The sequence below is a fragment of the Gobio gobio genome, assembly GCF_949357685.1.
Source record: "Gobio gobio genome assembly, chromosome: 24".
Lineage (NCBI taxonomy): Eukaryota > Metazoa > Chordata > Actinopteri > Cypriniformes > Gobionidae > Gobio > Gobio gobio.
Window position 1 is genome coordinate 3020572 of NC_137120.1, and position 24834 is coordinate 3045405.

The 24834-nt window shown below is 37.1% G+C and overlaps 1 protein-coding gene across 1 annotated transcript in view; it reads left to right on the forward strand.

Annotated features, from left to right (window-relative positions):
* The window catches only part of LOC307120811 (fibrillin-2-like), a gene marked incomplete at its 3' end in the record, with an annotated part of 79845 nt that extends 56089 nt beyond the window's left edge, over positions 1–23756 (forward strand). The window contains exons 35-53 of the mRNA XM_079807986.1: positions 1194–1316; positions 1577–1699; positions 1777–1938; positions 4474–4542; positions 4631–4756; positions 5698–5823; positions 5907–6056; positions 6145–6216; positions 6308–6433; positions 6508–6633; positions 13563–13688; positions 13782–13898; positions 15754–15882; positions 17673–17792; positions 17881–18006; positions 22229–22381; positions 23137–23199; positions 23283–23408; positions 23578–23756. Of these exons, the coding sequence (XP_079664112.1) occupies positions 1194–1316; positions 1577–1699; positions 1777–1938; positions 4474–4542; positions 4631–4756; positions 5698–5823; positions 5907–6056; positions 6145–6216; positions 6308–6433; positions 6508–6633; positions 13563–13688; positions 13782–13898; positions 15754–15882; positions 17673–17792; positions 17881–18006; positions 22229–22381; positions 23137–23199; positions 23283–23408; positions 23578–23756 (2342 nt within the window). The remainder of the gene's footprint in view (positions 1–1193; positions 1317–1576; positions 1700–1776; positions 1939–4473; positions 4543–4630; positions 4757–5697; positions 5824–5906; positions 6057–6144; positions 6217–6307; positions 6434–6507; positions 6634–13562; positions 13689–13781; positions 13899–15753; positions 15883–17672; positions 17793–17880; positions 18007–22228; positions 22382–23136; positions 23200–23282; positions 23409–23577) is intronic.
* Between the last annotated feature and the right edge of the window lie 1078 nt (positions 23757–24834).

The window sequence follows — 24834 nt, forward strand, 5'->3', positions numbered from 1 at the left end:
TACAGTAACACACACACACCTACAGTAACACACACTCACACACATACACACACACACACACACACACACACACACACACACCTACAGTAACACACACTCTCACACACACACACACACACACACACACACACCTACAGTAACACACACACCTACAGTAACACACACTCATTCACACCTACAGTAACACACACTCACACACACCTACAGTAACACACACTCACTCACACCTACAGTAACACACACTCACACACACCTACAGTAACACACTCACACCTACAGTAACACACACACACACACACACACACACACACACACACACACACACACACACACACACACACACCTACAGTAACACACACACCTACAGTAACACACACTCACTCACACCTACAGTAACACACACACCTACAGTAACACACACTCACTCACACCTACAGTAACACACACTCATTCACACCTACAGTAACACACTCACACCTACAGTAACACACACTCACTCACACCTACAGTAACACACACTCACTCACACCTAAAGTAACACACACTCACTCACACCTACAGTAACAGACACTCAGACCTACAGTAACACACTCACACACACCTACAGTAACAGACACTCACACCTACAGTAACACACACTCACTCACACCTACAGTAACACACACACTCACTCACACCTACAGTAACACACTCACTCACACCTACAGTAACACACACTCACACACACCTACAGTAACACACACACACACACAGTAACACACACACACACACCTACAGTAACACACACACACACTCACACCCACAGTAACACACACTCACTCACAGTAACACTCACACACACCTACAGTAACACACTCACACCTACAGTAACACACACTCACACACCTACAGTAACACACTGACACCTACAGTAACACACACACTCCCACCTTCACTGACACATACACACACCTACAGTAACACACACTCACTCACAGTAACACTCATACACACCTACAGTAACACACTCACTCACACACCTACAGTAACACTCACACACCTACAGTAACACACTGACACCTACAGTAACACACACACTCACACCTTCACTGACACATACACACACCTACAGTAACACACACTCACTCACAGTAACACTCATACACACCTACAGTAACACACACTCACTCACAGCGCTGTGTGTCGTCCATCAGATATCGACGAGTGTAACTTCCAGAACATCTGTGTGTTCGGGTCGTGCCAGAACCTGCCGGGGATGTTCCGCTGCATCTGCGACTATGGCTATGAGCTGGACCGCAGCGGAGGAAACTGCACAGGTGACAACACACACACACACACACACTGCATCAGTTCGTTTCAGCACACCTCCTCAATATGAGCGTTTTTATAAGAATGTATCGTTGTTTTATCTCTTTGTGTAATTTACTTTGAATTCAATGATAAAAATGAATGTAATGACATGAATTGTAAACGTGTGTCGTTCAGAGGAGCACAGCCTCAAATCCCTCTGGAAACACACATAGCCGGTTATTTCTGTCCCGTCTCACACTGTCTCTTTTCCATCTGACACGGACAGACATCAACGAGTGTTTCGACCCGGTAAACTGCATCAACGGTGTGTGTGTGAACCTGCCGGGCAGCTACCTGTGCAACTGCCCGCCGGACTTCGAGCTCAACCCGTCTGGAGTCGGCTGTGTTGGTACGTCACACACTCATCCACTTCATAACTGCTCATGTGCTGACACTAAAGAGCCTGATCCGCTTCCCCTCGGACAGACACGCGTGTGGGAAACTGTTTCCTGGACACTCTGGACCGCGGCGACGGCGGGATCTCCTGCAGCGCTGAGATCGGAGTGGGCGTGACCCGCGCGTCCTGCTGCTGCTCGCTGGGCGGAGCCTGGGGGAACCCGTGTGAACTCTGCCCCCCCGTCAACTCCAGTACGGACACTACACACTCTTATATATACTCTATACACACTCTCTTAAATCTGTCATATATACTCTATACACACACTCTCTTAAATCTGTCATATATACTCTATACACACACACACACTCTTAAATCTGTCATATATACTCTATACACACACACACACTCTTAAATCTGTCATATATACTCTATACACACACTCTTAAATCTGTCATATATACTCTATACACACACACACTCTTAAATCTGTCATATATACTCTATACACACACTCTTAAATCTGTCATATATACTCTATACACACACTCTTAAATCTGTCATATATACTCTATACACACACACACACTCTTAAATCTGTCATATATACTCTATACACACACTCTTAAATCTGTCATATATACTCTATACACACACACACACTCTTAAATCTGTCATATATACTCTATACACACACTCTTAAATCTGTCATATATACTCTATACACACACACACTCTTAAATCTGTCATATATACTCTATACACACACTCTTAAATCTGTCATATATACTCTATACACACACTCTTAAATCTGTCATATATACTCTATACACACACACACTCTTAAATCTGTCATATATACTCTATACACACTCTTAAATCTGTCATATATACTCTATACACACACACACTCTTAAATCTGTCATATATACTCTATACACACTCTTAAATCTGTCATATATACTCTATACACACACACACACACTCTTAAATCTGTCTATATATACTCTATACACACACACACACTCTTAAATCTTTCATATATACTCTGTACACACACACACTCTTAAATCTGTCATATATACTCTATACACACACTCTTAAATCTGTCATATATACTCTATACACACACACACTCTTAAATCTGTCATATATACTCTATACACACACTCTTAAATCTGTCATATATACTCTATACACACACTCTTAAATCTGTCATATATACTCTATACACACACACACTCTTAAATCTGTCATATATACTCTATACACACACTCTTAAATCTGTCATATATACTCTATACACACACTCTTAAATCTGTCATATATACTCTATACACACTCTTAAATCTGTCATATATACTCTATACACACACACACACACACTCTTAAATCTGTCATATATACTCTATACACACACTCTAAAATCTGTCATATATACTCTATACACACACTCTTAAATCTGTCATATATACTCTATACACACACACTCTTAAATCTGTCATATATACTCTATACACACACACACTCTTAAATCTGTCATATATACTCTATAAACACACTCTAAAATCTGTCATATATACTCTATAAACACACTCTAAAATCTGTCATATATACTCTATACACACACTCTTAAATCTGTCATATATACTCTATACACACACTCTTATATCTGTCATATATACTCTATACACACACACACTCTTATATCTGTCATATATACTCTATACACACACACTCTTAAATCTGTCATATATACTCTATACACACACTCTTAAATCTGTCCACATATACTCTATACACACACTCTTAAATCTGTCATATATACTCTATACACACACTCTTAAATCTGTCATATACACTCTATACACACACTCTTAAATCTGTCATATATACTCTATACACACACACACTCTTAAATCTGTCATATATACTCTATACACACACTCTTAAATCTGTCATATATACTCTATACACACTCTTAAATCTGTCATACATACTCTATACACACACACTCTTAAATCTGTCATATATACTCTATACACACACTCTTAAATCTGTCATATATACTCTATACACACTCTTAAATCTGTCATATATACTCTATACACACACTCTAAAATCTGTCATATATACTCTATACACACACTCTTAAATCTGTCATATATACTCTATACACACTCTTAAATCTGTCATATATACTCTATACACACACTCTTAAATCTGTCATATATACTCTATACACACACTCTTAAATCTGTCATATATACTCTATACACACACTCTTAAATCTGTCATATATACTCTATACACACACTCTAAAATCTGTCATATATATTCTATACACACACTCTTAAATCTGTCATATATACTCTATACACATACTCTTAAATCTGTCATATATACTCTATACACACACTCTAAAATCTGTCATATATACTCTATACACACACACTCTTAAATCTGTAATTTATACTCTATACACACACACTCTCTTAAATCTGTCATATATACTCTATACACAAACTCTTAAATCTGTCATATATACTATATACACACACACTCTTAAATCTGTCATATATACTCTATACACACACTCTTAAATCTGTCATATATACTCTATACACACACTCTTAAATCTGTCATATATACTCTATACACACACTCTTAAATCTGTCTATATATACTCTATACACACACTCTTAAATCTGTCTATATATACACACACATGAGCCAAACCTCTGCTGGATTTCCCCCTTCACTGATGTCCTGATGTCTCCTCACAGCCGAGTATAAAACCCTGTGTCCCGGAGGAGAAGGCTTCCGGCCGAACCCCATCACAGTCATCCTGGAGGGTAAGGACGAATCGGGCCGCGGGCAGCAAGATGAAGCCTGGAGTGTTTGTGATAATGACTCTCTCTCTCTCTCCCTGTCGCACATCAGACATAGACGAATGCCAGGAGCTGCCCGGCCTGTGCCAGGGGGGAAACTGTGTCAACACCTTCGGCAGCTTCCAGTGCGAATGTCCCGCCGGATACTACCTCAACGAGGAGACGCGCATCTGCGAAGGTCATTTGAGCTTGAGTAGTTTTTTTGATCGATTAAATATTAATAACTAGTAACCTTAATTCATTTATTTTGAATTAATTTATATGACTTTTAACTAAATATTTTGTTTTAATATTTAAATTAAATATTTATATTAAATTAATATTTACATTTATATTCATATTTTGATTGATTAATTGTAATTAATTTCTTATGAATTATATTGATTTGTTTGTGTAATTTACTTTTAATAAAATAATAAAAATAGTGAATGAAACATTTTTTAGCATTTATTTTTCAATTAAATATTTACATCAAATTGATATTCATATTTGTATTTATATTCATATTTTAATCAATTCATTTTAATGTTTAGTAACCTTTTTTATGAATTAATTAAATGTATATTAATATTTTGATTGATTAATTGTAATGTTTAGTAACCTAAATTCATTTTTATGAAATAATTTATTAGTTTGTTTATTTGTAATTTAAAACATATATATTATTTAAATGTACATTTTATAATTTGTATATAATGTAAATGATGTATATAATATAAATGTATATAATTGAAATGTAAATATTTAGATATTTATATTTCAATTGATGGTATATTTTAATCATTTAATTTACTTTAATATTTATTGAAGTTTAATGTTTAGTAACTTTGATTTATGAATGTAACTTGTAATTAAATAATTGTATATACATTTTTTTGAGTATTTTAATATCTATTCATATTTTAATCATTTAATTTACTTAATTTTAATTGTATATGTATTGAAGTTTAATGATCTTGATTTAGGAACTATTTTAATTGTTTTTGTAATTTACTTGAAATGAAATAAAAACTATTCTCAAAATTTCTGCAAACATCAACAAAAGGGGCAACACGACGGAAACAGTTGGAGGTGTTTGAGTGGCTGAATACTGATATTGATTGACTGATTCTCGCACAGATATTGATGAATGCACGGTGCACATCGGCATCTGCGGCCCGGGAACCTGCTACAACACGCTGGGTAACTACACCTGCGTCTGTCCGCCCGAATACATGCAGGTCAACGGAGGAAACAACTGCATGGGTAAGACCTCGTCATCTAGTGCTCTGCCTCTTAATCTGGGGCCTTTGGGCTCATTTTGTGTGTTTTTCCTCTTGGATGTGCAGATATGAGAAAGAGCGTGTGTTACCGCAACTTCAACGACACCTGCGAGAATGAGCTGTCCTTCAACATGACCAAGAAGATGTGCTGTTGCTCGTATAACGTGGGCAAAGCCTGGAACAGACCCTGCGAGGCCTGTCCGACCCCGGCCACCTGTGAGTGTGTCCTGACGGTCAGTAATACCTGACGCTGCTGCTAGTTTGAATATTCACACGGATCTGTGGTTATTTCTGTGTCCTGTAGCCGAGTACCAGCTTCTGTGTGGAAATCAGGTTCCTGGTTTCATCATCGACATTCTCACTGGAAAACCCGTTGGTGAGTTCGACCTAAACATCACTTTTCAACAGCATAAAAGGCTGCATGAACCGAACAGATCATGCTAACGTTTCTGCACAACCTCCGTCAGATATCGACGAGTGTAGCCAGATCCAGGTCCTCTGCCTTAACGGCGTGTGCATCAACCAGATCGGGAGTTTCCGCTGCGAGTGTCCCATGGGCTTCAGCTACAACAACATCCTGCTCATTTGTGAAGGTAGCGACCCCGCCGACGCATTTTCACCAAAGATTATTGTCATATTTCTCGACTTACGCCTTTTCCGACCTCAGATATTGACGAGTGCAATAGCGGTGACAACCTGTGCCAGCGCAACGCCAACTGCATCAACATCCCCGGCAGCTACCGCTGCGAATGTTCAGCCGGATTCAAGCTGTCGCCCAGCGGAGCGTGCCTAGGTGAGTGCGTCTCCTGCTTTGACCAATGAAAACAGTAAAATAGAATAGAATGAGCCGTGATAGAATAAGCCGTGATAGAATGAGCCGTAATAGAATGAGCCGTAATAGAATGAGCCGTGATAGAATGAGCCGTAATAGAATGAGCCTTAATAGAATGAGCCGTAATAGAATGATCCGTAATAGAATGAGCCGTGATAGAATGAGCCATAATAGAATGAGCCGTAATAGAATGAGCCGTGATAGAATGAGCCATAATAGAATGATCCTTAATAGAATGAGCCGTGATAGAATGAGCCATAATAGAATGAGCCGTGATAGAATGAGCCATAATAGAATGATCCTTAATAGAATGAGCCGTGATAGAATGAGCCATAATATAATGATCCGTAATAGAATGAGCCGTGATAGAATGAGCCGTGATAGAATGAGCCGTAATAGAATGAGCCGTAATAGAATGATCCGTAATAGAATGAGACGTAATAGAATGAGACGTAATAGAATGAGCCGTGATAGAATGAGCCATAATAGAATGAGCCGTAATAGAATGAGACGTAATAGAATGAGCCATAATAGAATGAGCCGTAATAGAATGAGCCGTAATAGAATGAGCCGTGATAGAATGAGCCGTGATAGAATGAGCCGTGATAGAATGAGCCGTGATAGAATGAGCCGTGATAGAATGAGCCGTGATAGAATGAGCCGTAATAGAATGAGCCGTAATAGAATGAGCCGTGATAGAATGAGCCATAATAGAATGAGCCGTAATAGAATGAGACGTAATAGAATGAGCCATAATAGAATGAGCCGTAATAGAATGAGCCGTAATAGAATGAGCCGTGATAGAATGAGCCGTGATAGAATGAGCCGTGATAGAATGAGCCGTGATAGAATGAGCCGTAATAGAATGAGCCGTAATAGAATGAGACGTAATAGAATGAGCCGTGATAGAATGAGACGTAATAGAATGAGCCATAATAGAATGAGCCGTAATAGAATGAGCCGTGATAGAATGAGCCGTGATAGAATGAGCCGTGATAGAATGAGCCGTGATAGAATGAGCCGTGATAGAATGAGCCGTGATAGAATGAGCCGTAATAGAATGAGCCGTGATAGAATGAGCCGTAATAGAATGAGCCGTGATAGAATGAGCCGTGATAGAATGAGCCGTGATAGAATGATCCGTAATAGAATGAGCCGTGATAGAATGAGCCGTGATAGAATGAGCCGTAATAGAATGAGCCGTAATAGAATGAGACGTAATAGAATGAGCCATAATAGAATGAGCCGTGATAGAATGAGCCGTAATAGAATGAGCCGTGATAGAATGAGCCGTGATAGAATGAGCCGTAATAGAATGAGCCGTAATAGAATGAGCCGTAAAAGAATGAGCCGTGATAGAATGAGCCGTGATAGAATGAGACGTAATAGAATGAGCCATGAGCCGTGATAGAATGAGCCGTAATAGAATGAGCCGTGATAGAATGAGCCGTGATAGAATGAGCCGTAATAGAATGAGCCGTAATAGAATGAGCCGTGATAGAATGAGCCATAATAGAATGAGCCGTAATAGAATGAGCCGTGATAGAATGAGCCGTAATAGAATGAGCCGTGATAGAATGAGCCGTGATAGAATGAGCCGTAATAGAATGAGCCGTAATAGAATGAGCCGTAAAAGAATGAGCCGTGATAGAATGAGCCGTGATAGAATGAGACGTAATAGAATGAGCCGTGAGCCATGATAGAATGAGACGTAATAGAATGAGCCGTGATAGAATGAGCCGTGAGCCGTGATAGAATGAGACGTAATAGAATGAGCCGTAATAGAATGAGCCGTGATAGAATGAGCCGTGATAGAATGAGCCGTGAGCCGTGATAGAATGAGACGTAATAGAATGAGCCGTGATAGAATGAGCCGTAATAGAATGAGCCGTGATAGAATGAGCCGTAATAGAATGAGCCATAATAGAATGAGCCGTAATAGAATGAGCCGTGATAGAATGAGCCGTGATAGAATGAGCCGTAATAGAATGAGCCATAATAGAATGAGCCGTGATAGAATGAGCCGTGATAGAATGAGCCATAATAGAATGAGCCGTAATAGAATGAGCCGTGATAGAATGAGCCGTAATAGAATGAGCCGTGATAGAATGAGCCGTGATAGAATGAGCCGTAATAGAATGAGCCGTAATAGAATGAGCCGTAATAGAATGAGCCGTAATAGAATGAGCCGTGATAGAATGAGCCGTAATAGAATGAGCCGTGAGCCGTGATAGAATGAGACGTAATAGAATGAGCCATAATAGAATGAGCCGTAATAGAATGAGCCGTGATAGAATGAGCCGTAATAGAATGAGCCGTGATAGAATGAGCCGTGATAGAATGAGCCGTGATAGAATGAGCCGTGATAGAATGAGCCGTAATAGAATGAGCCGTGATAGAATGAGCCGTGATAGAATGAGCCGTAATAGAATGAGCCGTGATAGAATGAGCCGTAATAGAATGAGCCGTGATAGAATGAGCCGTGATAGAATGAGCCGTAATAGAATGAGCCGTGAGCCATGATAGAATGAGCCGTAATAGAATGAGCCGTAAAAGAATGAGCCGTGATAGAATGAGCCGTGATAGAATGAGACGTAATAGAATGAGCCGTAAAAGAATGAGCCATAATAGAATGAGCCGTGATAGAATGAGCCGTAATAGAATGAGCCGTAAAAGAATGAGCAGTGATAGAATGAGCCGTGATAGAATGAGCCATAATAGAATGAGCCGTGATAGAATGAGCCATAATAGAATGAGCCGTGATAGAATGAGCCGTAATAGAATGAGCCGTAAAAGAATGAGCCGTGATAGAATGAGCCGTGATAGAATGAGCCATAATAGAATGAGCCGTGATAGAATGAGCCGTAATAGAATGAGCCTTAATAGAATGAGCCGTGATAGAATGAGCCGTAATAGAATGAGCCGTAATAGAATGAGCCGTGATAGAATGAGCCATAATAGAATGAGCCGTGATAGAATGAGCCGTAATAGAATGAGCCTTAATAGAATGAGCCGTGATAGAATGAGCCGTAATAGAATGAGCCGTAATAGAATGAGCCGTAATAGAATGAGCCGTAATAGAATGAGCCGTGATAGAATGAGCCGTGATAGAATGAGCCGTGATAGAATGAGCCGTGATAGAATGAGACGTAATAGAATGAGCCGTGATAGAATGAGACGTAATAGAATGAGCAGTGAGCCGTGATAGAATGAGACGTAATAGAATGAGCCGTGAGCCGTGATAGAATGAGCCGTGATAGAATGAGCCGTAATAGAATGAGCCGTGATAGAATGAGACGTAATAGAATGAGCCGTGATAGAATGAGCCGTAATAGAATAAGCTGTGAGCCGTGATAGAATGAGCCGTGATAGAATGAGCCGTGATAGAATGAGCCGTAATAGAATGAGCCGTGATAGAATGAGACGTAATAGAATGAGCAGTGAGCCGTGATAGAATGAGCCTTAATAGAATGAGCCGTGATAGAATGAGCCGTAATAGAATGAGCCGTGATAGAATGAGCCGTAATAGAATGAGCCGTAATAGAATGAGCCGTAATAGAATGAGCCGTGATAGAATGAGCCGTGATAGAATGAGCCGTGATAGAATGAGCCGTGATAGAATGAGCCGTAATAGAATGAGCCGTGATAGAATGAGCCGTGATAGAATGAGCCGTGATAGAATGAGCCGTGAGCCGTGATAGAATGAGCCGTAATAGAATGAGCCGTGATAGAATGAGCCGTAATAGAATGAGCCGTAATAGAATGAGCCGTGATAGAATGAGCCATGATAGAATGAGCCGTAATAGAATGAGCCGTAATAGAATGAGCCGTGATAGAATGAGCCGTGATAGAATGAGACGTAATAGAATGAGCCGTGATAGAATGAGCCGTAATAGAATGAGCCGTGATAGAATGAGCCGTGAGCCGTAATAGAATGAGCCGTGATAGAATGAGCCGTGAGCCGTGATAGAATGAGACGTAATAGAATGAGCCGTGATAGAATGAGCCGTAATAGAATGAGCCGTAATAGAATGAGCCGTGATAGAATGAGCCGTAATAGAATGAGCCGTAATAGAATGAGCCGTGATAGAATGAGACGTAATAGAATGAGCCGTGATAGAATGAGCCGTAATAGAATGAGCCGTAATAGAATGAGCCGTGATAGAATGAGCCGTAATAGAATGAGCCGTAATAGAATGAGCCGTGATAGAATGAGCCGTAATAGAATGAGCCGTAATAGAATGAGCCGTGATAGAATGAGCCATGAGCCGTGATAGAATGAGCCGTAATAGAATGAGCCGTGATAGAATGAGCCGTAATAGAATGAGCCGTGATAGAATGAGCCGTAATAGAATGAGCCGTGATAGAATGAGACGTAATAGAATGAGCCGTAATAGAATGAGCCGTAATAGAATGAGCCGTGATAGAATGAGCCGTAATAGAATGAGCCGTGATAGAATGAGCCATAATAGAATGAGCCGTGATAGAATGAGCCGTGATAGAATGAGCCGTAATAGAATGAGCCGTAATAGAATGAGCCGTAAAAGAATGAGCCGTGATAGAATGAGCCGTGATAGAATGAGCCATAATAGAATGAGCCGTAATAGAATGAGCCGTAATAGAATGAGCCGTGATAAAATGAGCCGTAATAGAATGAGCCGTGATAAAATGAGCCGTAATAGAATGAGCCGTGAGCCGTGATATAATGAGACGTAATAGAATGAGCCGTGATAGAATGAGCCGTGATAGAATGAGCCGTAATAGAATGAGCCGTGATAGAATGAGCCGTAATAGAATGAGCCGTAATAGAATGAGCCGTGATAGAATGAGCCGTGATAGAATGAGCCATATTAGAATGAGCCGTAATAGAATGAGCCTTAATAGAATGAGCCGTAATAGAATGAGCCGTGATAAAATGGGCCGTGATAGAATGAGCCGTGAGCCGTGATATAATGAGACGTAATAGAATGAGCCGTGATAGAATGAGCCGTAATAGAATGAGCCGTGATAGAATGAGCCGTAATAGAATGAGCCGTGATAGAATGAGCCGTAATAGAATGAGCCGTAATAGAATGAGCCGTGATAGAATGAGCCATATTAGAATGAGCCGTAATAGAATGAGCCTTAATAGAATGAGCCGTAATAGAATGAGCCGTGATAGAATGAGCCGTGATAGAATGAGCCGTAATAGAATGAGCCGTAATAGAATGAGCCGTAATAGAATGAGCCGTGATAGAATGAGCCGTAATAGAATGAGCCGTAATAGAATGAGCCGTAATAGAATGAGCCGTGATAGAATGAGCCGTAATAGAATGAGCCGTGATAGAATGAGACGTAATAGAATGAGCCGTAATAGAATGAGACGTAATAGAATGAGCCGTAATAGAATGAGCCGTGATAGAATGAGCCGTGATAGAATGAGCCGTGATAGAATGAGCCGTAATAGAATGAGACGTAATAGAATGAGCCGTAATAGAATGAGCCGTGATAGAATGAGCCGTGATAGAATGAGCCGTAATAGAATGAGACGTAATAGAATGAGCCGTGATAGAATGAGCCGTAATAGAATGAGACGTAATAGAATGAGCCGAATGAGCCGTAATAGAATGAGCCGTAATAGAATAAGCTGTGAGCCGTGATAGAATGAGCCGTAATAGAATGAGCCGTGATAGAATGAGCCGTAATAGAATGAGCCGTAATAGAATGAGCCGTAATAGAATGAGCCGTAATAGAATGAGCCGTGATAGAATGAGCCGTAATAGAATGAGCCGTGATAGAATGAGCCGTAATAGAATGAGCCGTAATAGAATGAGCCGTAATAGAATGAGACGTAATAGAATGAGCCGTAATAGAATGAGACGTAATAGAATGAGCCGTAATAGAATGAGCCGAATGAGCCGTAATAGAATGAGCCGTGATAGAATGAGCCGTAATAGAATGAGACGTAATAGAATGAGCCGTAATAGAATGAGCCGTGATAGAATGAGCCGTAATAGAATGAGACGTAATAGAATGAGCCGTGATAGAATGAGCCGTAATAGAATGAGACGTAATAGAATGAGCCGAATGAGCCGTGATAGAATGAGCCGTAATAGAATGAGCCGTAATAGAATGAGCCGTAATAGAATGAGACGTAATAGAATGAGCCGTAATAGAATGAGACGTAATAGAATGAGCCGTAATAGAATGAGCCGAATGAGCCGTAATAGAATGAGCCGTGATAGAATGAGCCGTAATAGAATGAGACGTAATAGAATGAGCCGTAATAGAATGAGCCGTGATAGAATGAGCCGTAATAGAATGAGACGTAATAGAATGAGCCGTGATAGAATGAGCCGTAATAGAATGAGCCGTAATAGAATGAGCCGTGATAGAATGAGACGTAATAGAATGAGCCGAATGAGCCGTAATAGAATGAGCCGTAATAGAATGAGCCGTAATAGAATGAGCCGTGATAGAATGAGCCGTAATAGAATGAGACGTAATAGAATGAGCCGAATGAGCCGTAATAGAATGAGCCGTAATAGAATGATCCGTAATAGAATGAGCCGTGATAGAATGAGCCGTGATAGAATGAGCCGTGATAGAATGAGACGTAATAGAATGAGCCGAATGAGCCGTAATAGAATGAGCCGTAATAGAATGAGCCGTAATAGAATGAGCCGTGATAGAATGAGCCGTAATAGAATGAGACGTAATAGAATGAGCCGAATGAGCCGTAATAGAATGAGCCGTAATAGAATGAGCCGTAATAGAATGAGCCGTAATAGAATGAGCCGTAATAGAATGAGCTGTAATAGAATGAGCAATTATTCAGAGAGTTGTCAGGATTGAACTAAAATAAGATGAAAAGTATAACTCTAAAGTGAATAACTCTCTCCGCTCCTCAGACCGTAACGAGTGTCAGGAGATCCCGAACATCTGCAGTCACGGCGAGTGTATCGACACTCAGGGCAGCTTCCGCTGTCTGTGCCACAACGGCTTCAAGACCACCCTGGACCAGACCATGTGCATGGGTGAGTGTGTGTGTGAGTGTGTGAGCGTCTGCGCTGGTCTTCACGCGGCCTGGTGTGGATCCTGACGTGTGATGTCATCATTGTGTCCGGCAGATATCGACGAGTGCGACCGGCAGCCGTGTGGGAACGGCACCTGTAAGAACACCGTGGGCTCGTACAACTGCCTGTGCTTCCCCGGCTTCGAGCTCACACACAACAACGACTGCATGGGTGAGTCACACACACACACACACACACACACACACACACACACACACACACACACACACACACACACACACACACACACACACACACACACACTGTTAGATCAACAACGACTGCATGGGGGAGTTACACACACACACACACACTGATCAACAACGACTGCATGGGGGAGTTACACACACACACACACACACACACACACACACACACACACACACACACACACACACACACACACACACTGTTAGATCAACATCAACTGCATGCTGTTAGACCAATCACAGTCACTACTTTAGTCACATTGGGACTTTTTACTTTTACATTTTAGTTCAAGTTTTAGTCATTTTGTTGTGGTTTATTTGTTTCTTTAATAAGTCTATATATTAGTAATTAATTTTTATTTCAGTTTTAGTTATTTTAATACATCAAGTTAAGCGAAATGAATTTATTTATTTCCGTTAACATTTATTTTATTTAAAGCAACAACAAAAAAAAGCTTCTTTTATGATTTTGGTTTTTGTTTCAGTTTCTGATCGGATTAATGAAACATTACAGTTTTGACCATTTAAACTCTTTAAATACATAATTAAAATAATTCATATTATTAATTATTTATATTATATTATAATTATTATATTAATTATAATTGTAATATTGTAAAAAAAAATAAAAAACAAGAAGCATGTTGTCAGCAGTAACTGAAATGTTTCCTTTAATCAAAATGAAATTTTGCCATTTTAAAATGACATTTTACAATAAAAAATCTTAAATATATGCATACATTTGCATACGTCAGCAGTTAAAAATAGTTTCATGTTTTATTTTTGTTTTAATGTGATCAACAAATCTCTCTGTGGATCACTTTAAAGGTTTATTTTACAAAAAAGATACATTTTTATCATATTTAAGATTTTTAAAGATACATTTTTTTACAAAAAATTCAATAAATGCATGTTAATGCCAAAGATAGAATATATTTGTGCATATATTTAATGAATTATCTTTTACAAACTATTTACTAAAAGAGGCAGAAAGCATGTGCATTTATTTTAAGACAAAATGTCCAAAAAGAACATATATTTTGCATATATTTTATTAAATATCTACAAAATATTTACTATAATAAATGTTCATGCTTTATGCTTTTTCTTAAGATAAAATGCCAAAAAGAACATATATTTTTACATTTTTATAAATTATTTTTTTTTACAAAATATCATCTAAAAAGGCAGAAATCATGTCAATTAATTTTTAAGACAAAATGAGTCCAATGAGAAAATATATATTTTTGCATTTATTTAAAAAAGAAAATTCCCCAAAATATTTAATATAATAAATGCTCATGCTTTATGCCTTTTCTTAAGATAAAATGCCAAAAATATATATTTTTTAATTATAATTTTTTACAAAATATTATCAAAAAAGGCAGAAAGCATGTGCATTTAACTTTTAAGACAAAAATGCCCAATGGGAAAATATTTTTTTTTGCATTTATTTTACAATTTCTTTTTTTTTTTTCAAAATATTTACTATAATAAATGTTCATGCTTTCAGCTTTTTCTTCAGATAAAATGCCCTTTAGACTGCCAAAGAGAAAATACATTTTTGCATTAAGGATGTCTGATTATTATAAGCAATAATTTAAGAAGCAAAATCCAAAATGTAGGGTCTTCGCCTATTATGAAATATGGGATATTATGCTAAATACAGTGTATGAGCAAGAAGTGTGCTATGAAAATGGCGAATATAATGTAATGTTGGATGTTTTGTCACAATATTGATCATCATTCATACTTGATTCTAATAGCAACTGTGGATTTAACATCTAACTGTGTGTGTGTGTGTGTGTGTGTGTCAGACATCGACGAGTGCAGCGCTCACGCCAGTCAGGTGTGCAGGAACGGCCAGTGCATCAACAGCCTGGGCTCCTTCAGGTGTCTGTGTCTGGACGGATATAATCTGACGCCGGACGGAAAGAACTGCGTGGGTAAGAGCCGACGAACCTCACGACTGATCCCTGAAACCTTCCTGCCGATCGACAAGCCTTTCCTGTTTATCCAGGAAGAGTTTCTGTGACATTAAGTTAATAACACACCTGAAGACCCGTACAGTCCATCAGGAAAGAGCCAGCAGAGGAAACACACGTAGAGTTACAGTGACAAAATAACAGTCTCAGCCCTTATTTCATTTACAAAACGATAAACTTGCGACATTTGTGGCATTGCGCTCAATTTTATTGTGGCACACCTGTGCAATAATCCCGCTGTCTAATCAGCCTCTTGATCCGCCACACCTGTGAGGTGGATGATTATCTCGGCAAAAGAGAAGTGCTCACTAACACAGATTTAGATTTGTGAACAATATTTGAGAGAAACAGGCCTTTTGTGTACATCGAAAACGTCTTAGATCTTTGAGTTCAGCTTATGAAAAATTGGACTTTAGTGTAATTTAGTTCAGTGTATATAATATTACTAATATTTCAACATTTTATATAATACAGCGTGTAAATATAGAAATTTTGCCGTTAGATGAAATATGGCGTTTCATATTTAGCATGATATGTAATAAATATTTGTTAGTAATATTTCATATAATGTTTATGTTCTATGGTAACATTGATAACTATAATTTCCTGTATATAAAGTAGGGTTTAGTAATCGTACCTAGTGTAGATTGTTAAATATTAATTTGTTGAAATATTATTTTGCGGATTAATTAAATGATGTAGGGTTAGGGTTACATTTTATGTTTTGCATATAAATATTTATAAATAAAATAAATATTAGTAATACTTCATATATTTTATATAATGTGTATATAATACATTGCCATGAATAAATATGATTTTATTTAGATGAAATAGGGTGTGTTTTTTACTTAGTGTATAATATAAAAAATAATAATGAATATAAATGTGATTTTATTTTATCATTGTTTTAAATTGTATTATTTTATTATAAAATAATAATAATTAATAATATTGTATATAATAAGTAAATATTCATAAATAAAACTATATTTATTTATAAATATTAATACTATTTGTTTTACATATTTAAAATTTCATATATTTATCTAATGTTGCCATTTGTAACTATTGTTTTATGTATATAAAATAGTGCTATCAAATCGATTAATCGCATCTAACAAAAGTTTGTAAATATGTGTGTGTGTGTACGTATATACACACACACACATATATTTGCAATTATCAATTAACAATAATATCAATTAATAATAGATATTATAATCGATTAATAAAAAGTACTAGGTAAGTTAAACATTGTGTAAATGTGTAAATTAGGGCTGTCAAAAGATTAATCGCGATTAATCGCATCCAAAATAAAAGTTTGTGTTTACATAATATATGTGTGTGTACTCTGTTAATTATTATTTATATATAAATACACACACATTCATGTATATATTTAAGAAATATTTGCATGTATATACTGTATATACATTTATATAATCTATAATATATATAAATATAAATGTTTTATATATAAAAATAATATTTTTTTCTTAAATATATACATGCTTGTGTGTGTATTTATATACAAATAATAATTAACAGAGTACACACACATATATTATGTAAACACAAACTTTTATTTTGGATGCGATTAATCGCGATTAATCTTTTGACAGCCCTAGTGTAAATATGATTATGAACGTCTGATGATTGTGTAATGTGGGAAGCTCGTTTGAGAGCAGCTCCCCCAGCATGAATGTGTGTATATGTAGTGAAGTGTGTGTGTGTTTGTGACGGGTCAGATATCAACGAGTGTGTGACGCTGCCGGGCGCCTGCCAGCCGGGAACCTGCCAGAATCTGGACGGGTCGTTCCGCTGCATCTGTCCTCCCGGATACGAGGTGCAGAACGACAAGTGTGTGGGTAAGAAGGACAGATTGACCCACACTCGCTGGCGTGATCACGTGACCCGCGCTCGTCCTTCACCTCTTCCTGTGTTCTTCCTCCACAGACATCAACGAGTGCAGCGTGGAGCCCAACATCTGTCAGTTCGGCACCTGCAAAAACACGCCGGGAAGCTTCCAGTGCATCTGCCAGCCCGGCTTCGTTCTGTCCGACAACGGCCGCCGCTGCTTCGGTGAGATCCTGGACAATACAACATATGTGATAGTTAGATAAATATTTACAGTTAGATGTCTATTTTATATATTGATCATATTTTATGATTTATAGAATATGTTGCCATTTATAACTATTCTTTTATATAATAATTACGGTGGCCCAGTAGTGCACAACACAACGAAATATAAAAATCAAACATAAGTTTACAACACAACGAAATCAAGCCACAACACAACGAAATCCACAACACAACGAAATCAAGCCACAACACAACGAAATCCACAACACAACGAAATCAAGCCACAACACAACGAAATCAAGCCACAACACAACGAAATCCACAACACAACGAAATCCACAACACAACGAAATCCACAACACAACGAAATCAAGCCACAACACAACGAAATCCACAACACAACGAAATCAAGCCACAACACAACGAAATCAAGCCACAACACAACGAAATCCACAACACAACGAAATCCACAACACAACGAAATCAAGCCACAACACAACGAAATCCACAACACAACGAAATCCACAACACAACGAAATCCACAACACAACGAAATCCACAACACAACGAAATCAAGCCACAACACAACGAAATCAAGCCACAACACAAATAAATCAAGCCACAACACAACGAAATCAAGCCACAACACAACGAAATCAAGCCACAACACAAAGAAATCAAGCCACAACACAACAAAATCAAGCCACAACACAAATAAATCAAGCCACAACACAACGAAATCAAGCCACAACACAACGAAATCAAGCCACAACACAAAGAAATCAAGCCACAACACAACGAAATCAAGCCACAACACAAATAAATCAAGCCACAACACAACGAAATCAAGCCACAACACAAATAAATCAAGCCACAACACAACGAAATCAAGCCACAAAACAACGGAATCAAGCCACAACACAACGAAATCAAGCCACAACACAACGAAATCAAGCTACAACACAAAGAAATCAAGCCACAACACAACAAAATCAAGCCACAACACAAATAAATCAAGCCACAACACAACGAAATCAAGCCACAACACAAATAAATCAAGCCACAACACAACGAAATCAAGCCACAAAACAACGGAATCAAGCCACAACACAACGAAATCAAGCCACAACACAACGAAATCAAGCCACAACACAACGAAATCAAGCCACAACACAACGGAATCAAGCCTCAACACAACGAAATCAAGCCACAACGAAATCAAGCCACAACACAAATAAATCAAGCCACAACACAACGAAATCAAGCCACAACACAAATAAATCAAGCCACAACACAACAAAATCAAGCCACAACACAACGGAAACAAGCCACAACACAACAAAATCAAGCCACAACATAACGAAAAAGCCTCAACACAAATAAATCAAGCCACAACACAAATAAATCAAGCCACAACACAATGGAAACAAGCCACAACACAACGGAAACAAGCCACAACACAACGAAATCAAGCCACAACACAACGAAATCAAGCCACAACACAACGGAAACAAGCCACAACACAACGAAATCAAGCCACAACACAACGAAAAAGCCACAACACAAATAAATCAAGCCACAACACAATCAAGCCACAACACAACGGAAACAAGCCACAACACAACAAAATCAAGCCACAACACAACGAAAAAGCCACAACACAAATAAATCAAGCCACAACACAACGAAATCAAGCCACAACACAACGAAATCAAGCCACAACACAACGAAATCAAGCCACAACACAATGGAAATGCTCCCAACCACTCGGGGGCACTCGGAGCGCTGTAAAGTTGCCACTGTTCTGTAGAGTCGGCAATCTTACAAAGAAATCAATACCACAATTAGTTTTAACAGTATGGAGGCTAACCATTGTTTATCGATTTGAAATATTAATTTAAAATCACCTACATGCATTATAGCTGCATATTTATGCTCGAGAATGCTTTGACCCGATACCACGGCGCTAAGGGAACGTCTACCAATTCCACCAATTGGTTCAAAGGTATAATTTGTATGAATTAAATTAGCTTTTAACATTTAAAAACAGACATGTTAAAATTCCACAGCTTGATTGTATTGGTAAAACTGACTTAATAATGCACAACACAACATTGGAATTTGAAAATAAAAAAAAAGTGAATTTAATTTATACAAATTATATGTTTCAACTGGGTTTCATGACATTTCATGTCGATATACAACTGCACACTTAAAACTGATCGTAGTGTTTAAATATTTGTAAAATTGGTGAATCTCTCTATAGAACAATGCAAGGAAAACTAACTTTACCGCGCTCCGAGAGTCCCCTAGTGGTCGGGAGCATTTCCGTTGTGTTGTGGCTTGATTTATTTGTGTTGTGGCTTTTTCGTTGTGTTGTGAACTTATGTTTGCTTTTTATATTTCGTTGTGTTGTGCTGTGCACTACTGGGCCACCGTAAATAATAGTATTTTATTAGTTGAATTTAGCGTGAATTTATGTTTTACACATAAATATTTCAACATTTTTTTTTTAAATATGTTATATTACTAATATTTCATGTTTTATATAATACAATGCCATTAAATAATACATTTCCATTAATAACTATGACTGTATACACTAATTATGTTATGTAAATAAAAATATTCATAAATATGCATATAAATATTGATATTAGATGAAAACAGGGTATTTGAGTTGTATTTAGCATTTATTTATTTTACATCAAATATGTATATATTTTTTAAATATATTATATATTTTACATAATGTTTTATATAATAAATCGCCGTTTATAACTACAATTGTACTTAAAATAATAGTATTTTATTCGTTTTATTGTTCATAAATATGGATTTGTTTAAATATTGATATTTTGCAGTGTAATTGGATCAGATATGGTCTTTTGTTAGTCGTATTTAACATGAATTTATGTTTTACATATAATATTTAAAATATGCGTTATTTAGAAATATGCATGTTAAATTACTAATATTTCATGTTTTATATAATACAATGCCATTTATAACTATTATTTGATTTAATAATAGTATTTTATTAGTTGAATTTAGCATGAATTTGTTTAACATATAAATATTTCAAAAAAAAAGAAATGTAAATGTTATATTACTAATATTTCATGTTTTATACAATACAATGCCATTAAATAATACATTTCCATTAATAACTATTATTGTATACACTAATCATGTTATGTAAATAATTATTAAATATTCATAAATATGCATGCAAATATTCATTTTCTGCTAATAATTAGATTAAATTGGGGTGTTTGAGTTGTATATATTAAATATAATATATATTTTACATAATGTTTTTATATAATAAATCGCCATTAATAACTACAATTGTACTTAAAATAATAGTATTTTATTAGTTTTATTGTTCATAAATATGGATTTGTTTATATTTTGCAGTGTAATTGGATCAGATATGGTCTTTTATTAGTCGTATTTAACATGAATTTATGTTTTACATATAATATTTAAAATATACGTTATTTAGAAATATGCATATGTTATATTACTAATATTTCATGTTTTATATAATACAATGCCATTAAATAATAAATTTCTTAGTAACAAAATTATTACTAAGAATGTATTAATTATTGTTTACACTAGTTATTTTATATAAATAAAATAAACAGTAATTTATTAGTTGTGTAAAATAAAAATATTCATAAAAATGCATGCAAATATTGATATTTTGCTATTTAATTAGATGAAACAGTGATTTATGAGTTGTATTTAGCATGTTTAACATTATATATATGTAATAGTGTATTTAATACATTTCCATTTATAACTAAAATTGTATAAAATAAGTATTTTATTTGTTGAAATATTGATTGGAGCATATATGGACTTTTATTAGTTGTATTTAGCATGAATTTATGTTTTACATATAAATATTTCTGAATAAGTATAAATATATTTCATATAATGTTTTGGTCCCATTAGTTAATGCATATTTATTCATCTTTGTCAGTTCATGTCAGCTCATAATAATATTCATGACACAACTTTTGATTTTCCATTAATAACTTTTGATTTTTAATAATATATTAGTAAAATTTGGTGTTATTTTATTGTTATTGTTTATTGTATGTGGAGTGTTTTCTATAATGCGTTGGGATTTGTAAGGGTTATTTTCTGTGTGTGAAGTACGCTGATGAACATGAATGTGTGTGTGTGTGTGTGTTCATGCCCTCAGACACGCGCGAGAGCTTCTGCTTCACACGCTTTGAGGCGGGTAAATGCACGGTGCCCAAACCGCTGAACACCACCAAAGCCAAGTGCTGCTGTAACCTCCTGCCAGGAGAGGGATGGGGCGACCCCTGCGAACTGTGCCCGCGCGAGACTGAGGGTCATTAACAACCTTTTCTCTTTCACTCAAATCAATGAACTATATTTAAGGGGATTTCATGGTACTAAAATATATTATATATAAATGTTAATTATTTATTTATTTAAAAAAAAAAAAAAAAAAAAAAAAATTATATATATATATATATATATATATATATATATATATATATATTAGGGCTGTCAAAAGATTAATCGCGATTAATCGCATCCAAAATAAAAGTTTGTGTTTACATAATATATGTGTGTGTACTCTGTTAATTATTATTTATATATAAATACACACACATTCATGTATATATTTAAGAAATATTTGCATGTATATACTGTATATACATTTATATAAATCTATAATATATATAAATATAAATGTTTTATATATAAAAGTAATATTTTTTTCTTAAATATATACATGCTTGTGTGTGTATTTATATATAAATAATAATTAACAGAGTACACACACATATATTATGTAAACACAAACTTTTATTTTGGATGCGATTAATCGCGATTAATCTTTTGACAGCCCTAATATATATATATATATATATTTTTTTTTTTTCATTTAATTAGTCATTCTAAAAAGTTTAGTCATTTTAAAGTTTTATAGAATCTAGTTTTTAATATTTTAGAATGTCAAACTCATCCCACTCATATGCACTATTTTATTGTAGACTATTCCGGTCTCCACGTTTTTACAAGCGTCAGAATATCTTCTGTGTGTGTGACGTGTTTTTGTCCCTTTCTCCACCGCAGCTGCGTTTGACACGTTGTGTCCCTACGGTCATGAGGCCGTCCCGAATCCCAAAGGTCGCGAGGGTGAGAAAAGTGCTTCACTTCTGCCAACTAAAGCCTGTATATCCTTCCGCTTCCCCAGTGATAACGCCTCTCTGCCTCCACAGACATGAACGAGTGCGTGGAAAACCCGGGCATCTGCGGCAACGGCCTGTGCATCAACACCGACGGCTCCTTCCGCTGCGAGTGTCCCTTCGGATACAACCTGGACTACACCGGCGTCAACTGCGTGGGTGAGTTTACGGTCCTAAACACACAGCGAAACCGGCAAGGTTGTAGGTTCAAATCCCATAGTTCACAAGAGGACTGTCCACTTCAACTATCAACCCAATCATAAATGAGTTTGTTAGGTGGATGGTAATGATGGTTGTCGGGCCGATGATTGATTTGCCCTCTTCACAGATACGGACGAATGCTCCATTGGAAACCCTTGTGGAAATGGCACATGCTCAAACGTTCCTGGCGGTTTTGAGTGTTCCTGTCAGGAGGGATTCGAGCCCGGACCCATGATGACCTGTGAAGGTACGATAGACAGACAGACAGACACATGTCTGGATGGAGACGGACAGAATAATAGATAAATGTCTAGACGGACAGACAGACGGATAGATAAATGTCTAGACGGACAGACAGACAGATAAACATCTAGACGGACAGATAGACAGATAAACATCTAGACGGACAGGCAGATAAACATCTAGATGGACAGACAGACAGATAAACATCTAGACTGACAGACAGATAAACATCTAGACGGACAGACAGACAGATACGCATCTAGACTGACAGACAGATAAACATCTAGACGGACAGACAGACAGATAAACGTCTAGACAGACAGATAAACATCTAGACGGACAGACACACAGATAAACGTCTAGACGGACAGACAGACAGATAAACGTCTAGACGGACAGACACACAGATAAACGTCTAGACGGACGAACAGACAGATAAACGTCTAGACGGATGGACAGAGACAGATGGACAGACAGACAGATAAACTTCTAGATGGATGGACAAACAGATAAACATCTAGACGGGCAGACAGACGGACGGACAGATATAAAACATCTAAACAGACGGATGGACAGATAGACAGATAAACATGTAGACGGACAGACAGACGGACGGATAAATAAACGTCTAGACAGACAGATAAATAAATGTCTAGACGGAGAGATAGAGAGATAAACGTCTAGACGGACAGACAGACAGATAAATGTCTGGACGGACAGACAGACAGATAAACGTCTAGACGGACAGAAAGACAGATAAACGTCTAGACGGACAGACAGACAGGCAGATAAACGTCTAGACGGACGTACAGACAGGTAGATAAACGTCTAGACAGATAGACAGACTGACAGATAAACGTCTAGATGGACAGACAGACCAACAGATAAACGTCTAGACGGACGGACAGACTGATAGACAGATAAACGTCTAGACTGACAGACAGACAGATAGATAAACATCTAGACGGACAGGCATACAGATAAACGTCTAGATGGACGGACAAAGACAGGCGGACAGACAGATAGATAAACTTCTAGATGGACGGACAGACAGACAGATAAACATCTAGACGGACAGACAGACGGACAGATATAAAACGTCTAGACAGACGGATGGACAGATAGAAAAACGTCTAGACGG